The sequence below is a fragment of the Panulirus ornatus genome, chromosome 29 (assembly GCF_036320965.1).
Source record: "Panulirus ornatus isolate Po-2019 chromosome 29, ASM3632096v1, whole genome shotgun sequence".
In the NCBI taxonomy this organism is placed as follows: domain Eukaryota; kingdom Metazoa; phylum Arthropoda; class Malacostraca; order Decapoda; family Palinuridae; genus Panulirus; species Panulirus ornatus.
The window spans coordinates 7,806,503-7,820,484 of NC_092252.1; the positions used below are offsets into that span (position 1 = coordinate 7,806,503).

At 42.8% G+C, this 13,982-nt stretch overlaps 1 protein-coding gene across 8 annotated transcripts in view; it reads left to right on the forward strand.

Moving 5' to 3' along the window:
- The window catches only part of Rbp6 (RNA-binding protein 6), a 1,275,347-nt gene that overhangs the window by 1,127,379 nt on the left and 133,986 nt on the right, over window positions 1-13,982 (forward strand). For 6 of the 8 annotated variants that reach the window (XM_071679103.1, XM_071679109.1, XM_071679110.1 and 3 more), the window contains 2 exons: window positions 2,872-2,923; window positions 4,379-8,498. In XM_071679103.1, the coding sequence (XP_071535204.1) occupies window positions 2,872-2,910 (39 nt within the window). In that variant the 3' untranslated portion in view covers window positions 2,911-2,923; window positions 4,379-8,498. Of the gene's footprint in view, window positions 1-2,871; window positions 2,924-4,378; window positions 8,499-13,982 lie in introns of those variants that run through there. The other 2 variants (XM_071679107.1, XM_071679104.1) reach the window with 1 other exon arrangement.

Sequence of the window (13,982 nt, forward strand, 5' to 3'; positions counted from 1 at the left end):
AAAAGGAGGAGGAGGGGGTGGAGGAAGGGGCGCTGCTGCTTACATCCTTTGGTGCCCTTATCAAGGTCGACCCTAGGGAGAGTGGGAGGGAGGAGGAGGAAGGGGAGATGATGATAAGTCTTTCTCCTTCTTCAATCGATGACAGACTTGCCTCATAAAGGAAGACAGATTGTAGGTAGGTTGGTAGGTGCCCTGACGGTGGTAGGTGCGGGGGGGGTGGGATACGGGGAAAAGGGAGGGAAAACATGAGGCGGGAAAGATTTTTTTTTCACCTTCGAGCTGTCGTGAAGGGATAGGAGTACCCCCCCCCCCCCCCACACACACACACACACACTGGTGTTGGGAGATCCATCCTTGAGGTCTTATCTCTTTTGACACTGTGGCATGCCAGGTACTGCCTGGTTTCTTGGCCTGTAGGCTGCCCACTGGTGTAGTAGCCTGTTCGTTGCTGCATTGGCCCATTTTTCGAACCTGTTACGAATGCTTCGTGTTACGTAGCAGCGTGACACGGGGGACACGAACGTAAGCAGGAAGGTCTGGAGAACAGCAGAGGTTGTTGGTTCGTAGACTCCGACGAGGGGTGGTTACTGGGGGATTAGTATGAGGAGCAGGAAATGGACAGGTTCACCCTCCCTCAGGGGGAAGTAAGGGTCACCCTAAATCACTCATAATGATCAGGTCATGGATAGGGGGCCCGTGTACGTCATTCTTCTTTGGTTACTTAACCAGGTCATTTCACCAGGTCACATGTCAGGTTATAAGGGTCATTTCACCAGGGGACTCCCAAAAGTTATCACACCAGGTCATTTCACCAGGTTACCCCACCAGGTCACCTCACCAGGTCACCTCATCAGGTCATTTCAACCAGGTTACCTCATAAGATTACCTCACCAGTTCACTCATCAGGTCACCTCATCATGTCATGTGAACCAGGTTACTCATCAGATTACTGTATCAGGTCACATGCCTCATAGTCGCATGATATACGCCACTGATGTGAAAATTCCTCTTGGCCTGGTGTCCTCCCCAGAGCAAAAACCTCCTTTTTTTCAGCTGCTTCTTAGGTGCCTCGCTGCTAGGTGGCCGAGCCTCCGTTGCGTCCTCCTCAACCACCAACCCTCCCCCACCCTCCCAAAAAAAGAGAAAAAGAAAGTTAGATAAGGGTAAATCTTCAGTAATTTAACCGTGTGCGTTAATACCAACTTGGGCAGTGGGCAAGTCCCCTTCGCCCGGCCCAACTTTTCTGATCCAATACAGAAAACTTGGGTAATCCAGGAGTCTCCTACATCAAGTTACCCGGAACTTTCTCCCTTTTCCAGGGATATAATACCTTCATGTCTTCCACCACCACCCCCGTGTTTTTTTTCGCCCCCCCCCCCCCCCTCTCTCCCTCTCTCTTCCCCTACCCTTCCCTGGCGTTTTGACCGTATGATAAGCAGTGGAGTGGTAGGTGAAATGGTCAAACAGCTCGTTTTCTATTTGAAGGTTCGGTATTAAGGACAAGAGGATGGTTACTTGATGGCCAGGAGTCTATCTTGAACTGACTATATATATATATATATATATATATATATATATATATATATGTGTGTGTGTGTGTGTGTGTGTGTGTGTGTGTGTGTGTGCAAGGGTAAAGGGGGGCGGGGGGCCTCTATCACCCAGCTCTCCCATCTCTCTTATCAAAAGCCTGATGCCCTTCAAGAAATAGCCCACTTCGGTAGGCGAGGTAAATGCTTGGCGATAAAGATATCTCAAAAGGAGAAGACCGAATGAGTTTCAGAAAGGTTTCTTAGTTTATTTAAAGGGGATGGCGACGCTGACGATTTGAAGGGTCTGGCTAGGAAGAGGGCTTAGGGAAGTAGTTTAGAGGGTGGGGGGGATCCGGTCTTGAAGGGCCTCCCAGGAAAATGGGGGAGAGAGGAAGAGGAGGCTTGTGGGCATGGCGTATAGAATACGTGTCTTAAGATCGATGGATCTAACGAAAGACGGGTGATCCGGGGAGGAGGAGGAGGAGGGAGGAGATCTGTAGGGGAGATGGAAGGTGAGGTGAGGTGATAAGAAGCGCTTCTTAGCTAGGTTGAAGAGCCGTAGAGGCTGCGATAGAAAGAGATGACAGAGGGGCAGCAGAGGTTAAGGGATGGACAGAGAGCCTTAGATTAAGGAAGAAGTGGCGTTAGGAGGTCGCAGAAACACGGGAAGAGCTAAGGAAAGAACGTAGAACCCATTATGATGAGAGGGGAGAGATAGTGTGTAGTTAGATCGGAGCTAAGGAAGTGGGGGAACTGCAGGCGAAGTAGGAACCCTCCAGTTTGGGAACAGCAGAATACATACCTCACTGTTGGCCAGCCAAAACACACACACACACACACACACACACACACACACACACACACACACACACACACACACACACACACACACACATACATAGCCTCTCCCTGGTCATGACGGACTCGAGGAGAATCTAGTACATAAACAAGGATCATTTCGGAAGTTTGTAGGTTCGTATACGACAATCTGGTGACGACTTCCCCCCAAAAGCCATGTTGGACGACCCTGTTCATAACATACTCCTGGTATTCTGTCTCATCATATATGTATGTTCTGTCATCTGTGTTTCTTTCTTTCTTCCTTCTCTTTCACACGATTGTGGTTAAAGATCGAATGAGATTTATTTTGATTTTGAAGATGCAGAGATCAGCTCCAAAATTTTGATCACCCCTAGTTTTCCTCAACCTTAGTCTAATGAGATGTATTACAGTTAGTGCTACACATTCATTGTATGTCTCTGACTCACACGGAGAGTCGTGATGCATCCCTTTCCTCTGTATTGTGTTGGTGGTAATTGTGTGTTGGTCATATCTTTTGCAGGGACCCCTTATAGCCGCCTACGCTAATGGTTACCATTGAGGAACAGATCTTGGTAAGTACCGGAACAATATGTTGTATTGCAGTTCGTTACCTATTTCTGTTTCTTGTTTTGTTTTTGCGTGTGATTTACGTAGCGTGGGAGCGGGTAAAGGTAGCCTGATGTATGTGTGTGGTGATGAGTAGCTTTGTGATTTACGTCGTGTGGAAGTGGGTAAACGTAGCGTGATGTATGTATTCAGTCAGGCGCACCTTTGTGATTTAGATGACCTAAGTTTCCATGTTGCTCCTTCGAGAATCAAGTTAGTAGACAGACATCTGTGTCCTTCTTGCTTCATTAATCTTGACTTGTTGGTTGACATGTTCCCATTGTCATAAGATTCTGATAATTTTGGAAGTACTTCACAACCTTGCACGGAACTCTACAGTAAGAAGAAAAAAAAAACTTTTTGCTTTTTGAAACAGCACGAGTCTGGCCGAAGGAGAATATTCTTAAAGGTAGAACGACATGACTTTCATTTGACCAAAATTTAAAAAAAAAAAATGATTTTCGAGTCTGTTCTTCTTCCAATGTTAATAAGTATTATTATACATTGATCTGTTGATACGTCGAAAAGTACCCCATGGTAGGACAGACATTCGGGGTTTTTTTAGTTTCAAGTTTACATAGAGATAAAGAGTACAGTTTCAGTTAAGATGGCTTGAGTGATCTGGTTCAAACGTTTTCATTGTGTGTGACAGAGAAACGTTGTGGTAGGTTATGAGACGTAATGATTGGATAGACGATAGTCATGGATTTGTGTTGCGAGTTATGTCAGTAGGTCAAGTGTTTCTGCTCTGTTGTATGTTGTAAGTTATACCTCTGTTGGTAATCTCTGTTGGGTGGTGTAGATGTATATCCCCTGTGTTGTAAGGTATATGTATATCCCTGTGTTGTAAGGTATATCCCTGTGTTGTAAGATATATCCTTGTCTTATGACGTGTATCCCTGTGTTTTAACGTATATCCCTGTGTCGTAAGGTATATCCCTGTGTTGTAACGTATATCCCTATGTCGTAAGGTATATCCCTGTGTTGTAACGTATATCCTTATATTGTAAGGTATATCCTTGTGTTGTATATCCCTGTGTCTTAAGTAAGGTATATCCCTGTGTTGTGTATCCCTGTGTCGTAAGGTATATCCCTGTGTTGTATACTCCTGTGTCTTAAGGTATGTCCTTGTGTTGTATATCCCTGTGTCGTAAGGTATATCCCTGTGTTGTATGTCCCTGTGTCTTAAGTATTAAGTTTTAAGTATTGTATACCCTGTGTTGTATATCCTTGTGTCGTAAGGTATATCCTTTGTGTCGTATATCCTTTTGTCGTAAGGTATATCCTTTGTGTTGTATATCCTTGTGTCGTAAGGTATATCCTTTGTGTTGTATATCCTTGTGTCGTAAGGTCTATCCTTTGTGTTGTATATCCTTGTGTCGTAAGGTATATCTCTCGTCTTCCTTGCCCCTCCCCTCCAGGTATGCCTCGAGTTGGAGTCTAGTTGTCATGTAGAGTGTGGCCTGGCTTGGTGGTGGATTTCGACTCGCTGGGATTGTCTCTACAGCCTCCCCTCGCCGCCGCCGCCGCCGCCGCCGTCGCCGCCGCCGCTGCCGCCACCACCACCACTACCACTACTACTACTACTACCCCTCCCACCACCACCACAACAACCACAACCCTCCCACCCCAACCACCACCATCACCACCACCACCACCACTGCAACCACCAGCACGGATCGTCTCTCTCCGCTAAGGTTGGGTGTATGGCTTCCCCCCCCACTTCGCCATCGTCACCACCACCACCTATGGCTTCCCCCCCCCCACTTCGCCATCGTCACCACCACCACCCACAACAACAACTTCACCAACAACCGCCTCCACCACTCTTCACCCACCCCTCACTCACCAACCAACCGACCACCACCACACTGAGCATCGCTGTTTTGCATCGCCAGACTCCCCCGGATGTGTAACCCACGGGGGAAGAGAAGCGACGTCATCAGTGTTGCAAACGATCCTCTATAGGCCAACTGTTTACATATTGGCGCCACACACGTGGCGGAAACTGTCCCCTTCCTCCCCTTCCCCTTCCCCTCCCCTCCCCCTCCCGAGGCCTCAGAGCCTACTTGTGTGTGTGTGTGTGTGTGTGTGCGTGTGTGTGTGTGTGTGTGTGTGTGTGTCTGTGTGCGAGCGCGTGTTCGCTAACGATCCAGTTTCTTCCCGTGACACATGCTGGAATACTCCCCAGTTACCCTTCTCCTCCTCCCCCCCAAAAAAAGAAAACTAGCTCCACCCCCCCTCCTCCCTTAACACCATTTAACCCCTTCCCCAAATCCCTCTCCTTTCCCCCCCTCCCTCCTTCCTAGAACACTTTAAATATGGCGTGATATATATATATAAATATATATGCCGTGCTACTTTTAGAAACTGATCTTTTTAAGTATGTAAGTAAAACAAGTTTTAAAAAAAAAGAGAATAGTAATGAAATTAAACACCATTTGGAGTGTCCAACTCCTCTTTGTTTGGACGAGGCTTGGTAGAACAAGTCTACGAAGAGAAACTGAAAAGTTTTACGGCAGTGACAAAATATATCTTCACGTACTAACGTTATTTTGCATGTGGAAGTGTGACTTGAAAGTTTGGTATTTATATATATATATATATATAGAGAATCGTGGCTAGCCATTTAAGTTGTGTATATATAAATAATGGTACTGCATCCGTTTTTAGAACAGAATGTTCTTACCTGGTTTATATTTTTTTTGGAATATTTTTTTCTCTTTCTTTTTTAAAGCGATGTGTGACGGGGTTTGTCATTTTGATCAATATGCTTGGACAAAGCATATATGGTCGTGTTGTTGTGTTTCTTTTTTGTGTGTGTGTGTTTTCTTTTAAAAACCAGTGGAAATGAAAATATTAGATATATATATAAATATATATATATATATATAGTTATATAATCGATAGATCCTAACGAACCGTCATCCATAAGAGTTCAAAACAGAAGATCTCTCGCCACAAATACTTTACTCAACGTCTACACACATCAATAGAAGTAATTAGTTTATTGTACAGGGTACAGTCATTCAAAGAAATACTGAGAGAAAAAAAAATATATATATATATATGGATTTAGAGAGAAGCGTTAATATTTGGCGAAGATTTTGATACCTCTCGTTAGCACTTGCCGGTATTGTATGGCCAGCGCGTGTGCACCGGTGTCTAAAAAAAGTTTCATTTCTTGTTGTTGTCGTAGTGTGACGACGCCCGTTTAGGAGTGACGTAAAAGGCCCCGTAATTGGCTGGTTGTGACACTGTTCCACATTACAGGCATGACAGGGTAAGCTTAGGAGATATGTTTTTTTTTTTCCTTTCTCTCTCTCTCTCTCTCTCTCTCTCTCTCTCTCTCTCTCTCTCTCTCTCTCTCTCTCTCTCTCTCTCTCTCTCTCTCTCTCTCTGAATTCTTTTTTTTGACTACGTTCCAATTCGGAAAACCTGAATGCGCTTTGGAATTAGTTCTTTTACAGAGGAGTTATAATGCTATATAGAGGCTTATATAACAAAGACTATATTAAATACATGTGTTTAAATCCGCGTCGATGGAGATATCCTTTATACTTATATTTTTCCTCATCCAAGTATTCCTTTTTATATGTATATATACATTATATATATATATACATTATATATATATATATATATATATATATGTATATATATATATATATATATATATATATATATATATATATATATATATATATGCATATGAATTTAGACGTCTAGGGAATTCATTTCAAATCACCCAGTACGCAACCAAACAGATCCTGTTCTGTGGACATCGTTGTCGACGCGACTCGGTGGGGGTCAGGTCGTGTGAGGGAGGTGGTAGGTGCTTCACCACAACAAATCCAGTTTGCGTGAGGTGTATTCGCCTGCATAGTTCAGGGTTTTATCTTGATTTTTCAAAAGATACAAAATGTTCCAGGGCCAGGCTACACGCATTACAAATTGGTAATTGGAAACAGGGTATCCTGGCGCCTGAGTATATATATATATATATATATATATATATATATATATGTAAACAAAAGCGTGTCTTCTCCCACCAGTGTCTTGAAGCGGAGTCTCCCATAGCCTCGGGTTCGCGCTTTACTCTCTCTTATAACTGTAAATTAGTCTATCGGTTACTCAAGTTAGGATGAGAGATAAAATACACATCACACAATATCTCTCTTGTCTCTTCTCAGCAGGAGACCACCTCTCTTGCCATTGTCAGCTTGAATAGGCTTTTTTTTATTTCTAAATAACTCCGAGAAGAACAAGCGTTCTCTTATTTGTCTTAGGTACTAGGGTGCTTTTCTCTCTCCTAAAAAGAATTCCCTCATGACCAATGGATTTTGAGGGAGACTGTAACTCACCCTGACTAGCCAAGTCAGCCCCTCATTCTCCTGGGGGTGTAAAAAACAAAAAAAAGAAAAGGTGTTTCAGACTCCCTCTCCCTCCCCATTTCCAGTGTTTAGTTCGAAATATAGCGTTGCGCTCGCGCGGCGTGACCAGCGCGGGAACCGTTCGCATCGGAAAGAATGAGCGCTGGTATGTAAACACGCCTCGGACGCTTTTCTACTTTCGATTTCTTTTTTTTCTCATAGATTGTGTCCATACTGAGATGAGTTCCTCACTTTCCTTCACCCAAGGGGCCGTCATGCCACCTTCGGACTAAAAGCTGTTTTCATTGTTAAGGCGTTTTCACCCGCGCGCCTCTCTTTCCTCCTCCCGCAGCCACCGAAAGCAGGCTAGGCTTCACCGAGCGTCCGCTTCAAGCCACTTGGTGTGATCCGTTGGCCAATATATGAAGTTCCTTCAATTTCATTTTATTTTGTACCATCTCGTCCGCAAAATATGATTTAGAAGATGACTGTGAAGCACCAGAATAGGTGTATTATCTGAGGGATGATGATATACATATACATACATATACATAAGGTGTCCTTAGAACGGGGAGCTATCCCTGGTTGATACTGTGTGGGGTTTATTTTCCTTGCCACTTCTGTTCATGCGTTGCGCTGTTTCATTTCATTCGAGCCGCCCATCTTAAAGAGATAAGTTGTGAAATGTGAATGTCTTTCAATGTAGAGAAATAGAAATGTGGAAGCAGTTAGTTTGCGTAGGAGATTCTTTCGTCTCTATTAATTTAAGCTCTGTTTTTTAAGGAACAGGTGATACTTAGTTCATTTTTTTAAGAATAAAGAAAAATGATAATGCATATATATATATACAAAACACAGAGGCATACAAACGTGTATTGTGTTTTATTATTATTGTTATTATTATTATCATTCACTTTTAGAAGAGAACCGTAATATTCAGGATAATGACTAGTTTTCCAGTTATATAGACGTACCAGAGGTTACAACCAACCAACCCCCCCCACCCCCAACACTGTATATTGTAAGACAAAAAAAAAAGAATAAGAATCAAACAACTTCCTTTGTATAACTGTGTTCACTTTGCTCGCCTGTTTGTGACTCTCTCTCTCTCTCTCTCTCTCTCTCTCTCTCTCTCTCTCTCTCTCTCTCTCTCTCTCTCTCTCTCTCTCTCTCTCTCTCTCTCTCTCTTCATTGGATGGTGTATGTTGTGTGTCGTAGATCTGTAGACATAGTGAGTCATTTTCAGCCATTCCCGTTCCATCAAATGAATTTTTATATGGCTGTTTAAAGCTCTTCATAATGCATTAGATATTACTGATAAATAATTATTCCACCTTGGATGCAAAGTATGCGTGCGCGTGCGCCAGTGTGTGTGTGTGTGTGTGTGTGTATAGGTCTTGTCTGTCCGTGTGTGTTTGCGTGGTGACATACGTGATTGTAAGCTGAGGAGGTTGTGACTGGAGGAACCAGGCTGTCCCGTCTGTAGTAAAGAGGGGGGAGTGAGTGGTTCGTCTCCGGAGTGTTACAAGGTCCTCAGAGCCCTACAGTTTTTAAGAAGAAAAAAAATAGATAAAATCACACGGGCACAAGTAAAGTCTTAGGGATTTGTTATGCCATATTTCACTATGGAGGCTCCGTCACTTGTTCATCAAATGGGTTGTGTTGGGGAAGGACTTGTTTGTCATCGTTTAACGATTAATAATTATCAAAGCTACTGCCTAATGGTATCATTAGAGATTATGACGTAGTGTGTAGCATCTGTTTTTACTCTTTATAATTTACAACTTTTTCGGAGAGTTTTAAAGTCTGCTGTCTAATGCTGAGGGTTTTTCTATGCAACTGTTGTTATTATTATTATTATTTTGGTTAAGACTTTATATTTGACCTGTAGCTATGATCCTGTAGTCCCTCCCCCCATCACTGTGTCAGATGATGTAAATATATTATTGTACTAGTGGAAATATATATATATATATATGTATATATATATATATATATATATATATATATATATATATATATATATATATATATATATATATATATAGGCAGATCGTTGGTGAATAGATGCTGTAGAATAATTTAAAAAAAAAAGGAGAGTAAAGAATAACTTTTAAAGCAGGTACGTTTTGAAGTTAGGTCTCTGTAAGTTAGCTTGGAATCTTCGAGGATGCGATTTTGGCGTATCGGGGGATTGCAGTGACGCCGATGGGCGAAAAGAGAAAGTCGGCGGTATCTATGTGCTCGCTAGCGATACGCTATACTGGGCCAAAAAGGAAAAGAAGAAGAAAAAAAAAAGAGAAGTTTTTTTTTTATTAGATAATACACACATGATTGTAGATTATTTTTCCATCTTGTTAACGGAAATACAAAGTTCTGGCTGCCCCCCCCCCCCTCCTCCCCCTCTCCCTCCCCATATCCCCCTATCTCCCAACACCCCCCACACCCCCTCCCCCATATGAAAGGAATTGACGATGATAGTAATGAAGAGAAACAAAAACACACACACACACACACACACACACACACACAAGGATTGTATATTTCGCGTCTGATCTGTTCGTGTGTGTGTGTGTGTGTGTGTGTGTCCCTCTCTCTCTCGCGCTCGCGCGCGAGAGAGAGAGGGAGGGCCTGTTCCCCACAGACATGTATTTCGGGTCCCTGTGGTCACGGAGGGTAACGTTAAGAACCATCAAACGTAAAGGCGGGTTGAGTGGCTTAACTAGGCCGAAGGCAGTAGACACCAAGGGTCCCTTCCCCCCTCCTCCTTCCTTCCTTTTTTTTTTTTTTTTAGGCATTGATTTGCTCTTCTTCTTCTTTTTCTTCTTCTTCTTTGTCTTCTTCTTCTTCTTCTTCTTCTTCTTCTTCTTCTTCTTCTTCTAATTCTTCTTCTTCTTCTTCTAATTCTTCTTCTTCTTCTTCTTCTTCTTCTTCTTCTTCTTCTTCTATTCTTCTTCTTCTTCTTCTTCTTCTTCTTCTTCTTCTTCTTCTTCTTCTTCTAATTCTTCTTCTTCTTCTTATTCTTATACTTTGTCTTCTTCTTCTAATTCTTCTTCTTCTTCTAATTCTTCTTCTTCTTCTTTTTCTTCTAATTCTTCTTCTTCTTCTTCCTCTTCTTCTTCTTCTTCTTCTTCTTCTTCTTCTTCTTCTTCTTCTTCTTCTTCTTCTAATTCTTCTTCTTCTTCTTCATCTTCTTTTTCTTCTTCTTCTTCTTCTGGTCCCCAACAACAACAACAACCTCCCTCCCTCCCTCCCTCCCTCCCTACATTCCTCCCTCACTCACTCACTCACTCACACTCTCTGTCTGTCTCGGTCTGTTGGCCACGAATCACGCTATGTTTTCTCATGTATTGTAAATTTTCTAACACTGTAAACATAGATTTAAGCTACCCCAAAAAAGTATATATACATATATATATAAAAGAGCTATGAACATGTTTTGGATGGTTTATATATATATATATATATATATATATATATATATATATATATATATATATATATATATATATATATATATATATGTATATATATATATATATATATATATATATATATATATATATATATATATATATATATATATATATATATATATATATGTATATATATATATATATATATATATATATATATATATATATATATATATATATATATATATATATATGTATATAGTAGTTAGGTCAACAAGCAGGCCAGATATATATATATATATATATATATATATATATATATATATATATTTATATATATATATATATATATATATATATATATATATATATATATATATATATACGTATTGTTGCGAGTGTTAACTGTTCACAGCTCTTGCATCGCTGTTACTGATTTATACCGTAAGGTGGGTGATAATTACACTGTATTCAAATATGATTAGAGTAAGTGATATCAGTGAAGCAGCCACACGTGTATTCGTGGCAGAGTTTGAGACGTGTTTCCATGGTAACCATATCATTGTTTTGTTTATTTCAAGTTGCGCGTTCATTGGTCGGCGACTCTGTGACGTTGCAACCAATCGGAAGGAAGCAAGGCACGTAAACAAAATGGATTATGTTTTCCATACGAATCAAGGCCGAACATGGGTGGCGGCTGTGGTCTCCTTGTGGCCACTTATTGCTATTTATCTTCGGCGGGCGCGGAAATACCGCGACCCCGCTTCCCCGTCAGGAGTCTCCCTCTCCCATTCTCCTTTTTCCCCGTCAGGAATCTCCCTCTCCCATTCTCCTTTTTCCCCGTCAGGAGTCTCCCTCTCCCATTCTCCTTTTCCCCGTCAGGAATGTCCCTCTCCCATTCTCCCTTTCCCCGTCAGGAGTCTCCCTCTCCCATTCTCCTTTTCCCCGTCAGGAGTCTCCCTCTCCCATTCTCCTTTTCCCCGTCAGGAATGTCCCTCTCCCATTCTCCCTTTCCCCGTCAGGAGTCTCCCTCTCCCATTCTCCTTTTTCCCCGTCAGGAATGTCCCTCTCCCATTTTCTCCTTCGCACCACAACCAAATTTAATGTTTCTTTTTTTATAAGTTTTTAAATATTTGTAGTCTAATTGGACGTAACGATCTCAAACGACCGTTCAGTCAGTACACGACGAGAAACAGTCTTTGGAATATCAAGGAATTTCTTATTGTTTTCAACTTTTTTGATCGAAGAAGAACAGTAGCAGTGGTGTTGTTGATGACCCCTAACCTCCTCTTCTACCTCTTATTCCTCCTCCTCCTCCTCTTTCTCCTCCTCTGGCCAAAAGAGCTCCAGGTTCCTGACAGCGGGTGGGTTGGTCGGTCATCTGACAAGCGTGACACTTTCGTCGCCCTGAGCTCAGTCCACACCTGTTTGTGACGTCACAATGGCAACGCTGATTTCGAGGGAGATGTTATAACTGTAACGGCCTTCAAGAGAGCTTGGTCGTCCGGCTCTGTTAGCGGTGGAGTGAACGGCTCTCTCTCTCTCTCTCTCCCTCTCTCTGTGTCGCGTGGTGTTGTGGCGAACGGACGATGTTCCTTCCTCCCCTCCACAAGAGGGACGGGTGAACGGATCACGTACCTGGGTGTAGTAGTAATTAAATTAGGGTTGTTTTATCCGGTGCAGTGAACGGTTTTTAAGGGGGGGGGGGGGGAAGGGAGAGGTTTTATCCGGTGATCTGAGCGGTTTTGTGATCCGGGTAGCGACGGCAACGAGGACAAGCGAGCGAGCGCGTGCGCTGCTCCTCTTTTGTTTCTAAACCGAACGCCCTTGCGGCACGCCTCAACTCACCTGACGCAGCGAAGGGACGCGCCTCACAACTCACTCTCCCACCCACACGATCTGGCATCGTGAACGGCTCCGTCAGTCATGGCGTCCGCACCAGTATTGATATATAAGAGGGGCGCGCGTCGTAGAAGAGAGGAACCGTCAGAGCCCGACCCGGGGGGCGCGCACTGAGCCACTCTCTCTTGAAGGCCTCTTGTAATTCCTCGTGCTCGTCTGGGTTCTTGGACGACCACCGGTCTCTGCGCTTGTAAACGGAATTATGCCTGCCGTCTGCTGATTTTTCTGCTGTAAATATTTACCGTGTTTTTGGCGACACAAAATGAACAAGCGAAGTCGCGCTTGCTTATGAGATACCATGGTAATAGCCTTGCTTCTGAGTAAAGTATTTTCAAGGAAGTTTTTTAGTTTAGGAGTGTCCGACTTATTTATAAATATTTTCTTGTATTTTTGTAAAACGGGAATATGTGTACAGCTTCATAGATTTGGAATTAGTCGTTTTTAAGATGAAAGAGAAAAAAAAAACCCAAGTTAGGACAGGTTTAGTTGTTTTAGTTTAGAGCTTTCAGTGTGGGACTGGATTCAAACCAATTGTGGGGATTGGATTCATACCACTCGATTATAATAATCTCCCTGCGATCCATACACGCAACTCTTTTTTTTTTTTTCTTTTTTCTTGAACAAACTCGGTGTCTTTTGGGGGCGACTCGTATTATCTATTGTCTGCCCGAGTCTCTCATGTCGTTGATTCCCACCTCGGCTTAATTTGATATAAAGAAATATACTCTTGGGTTTTTCTTGCGGGTCGTGAAGTGTGCTCTGCCTGTTTCATGGTTATATAGTAGCGATTCTTGTAAAAAGAGGTTAAACTCTCTCTCTCTCTCTCTCCCTCTCTTTCTCTTTTCGTAAACCCCCCTGGGCACGACGGCACGACGCCTTGAGCACAACGGGTACGACCCACAGGGGAAAAAGGGATGGCGTTTCGACCTTTTCGGTCTAAACCCCCCTCAAGATTCAGTTGAAGGGGGGTCAGAACCATCGTCATACGCGAAGGCCGTGCCATCGCGCTTCCAAGAGCCGTGCCGTCGTGCTCAAGGGCCGTGCCGTCGTGCTCAAGGGCCGTGCCGTCGTGCTCAAGGGGTAAAGGTCAAATTTTTCAAGAGTAGCATCTTCAACCTACCTCCCCCTCCTCTCTCCGTAGTTCAAGCGAACGAGGTCAGATTACAATGGCGTTGTGTGCACACATTTCAAAACAATCATTCTACATATCACTGGCAATAGACGACCGACTCTTGCTCCTCTCATCGCTGCTCACTTGTTTATTGCACTTATAATGTCTTGATGTTCTTTTGTTTTTTGTCTTTTTTACCAACCAATGATAACAGTTTGGATCA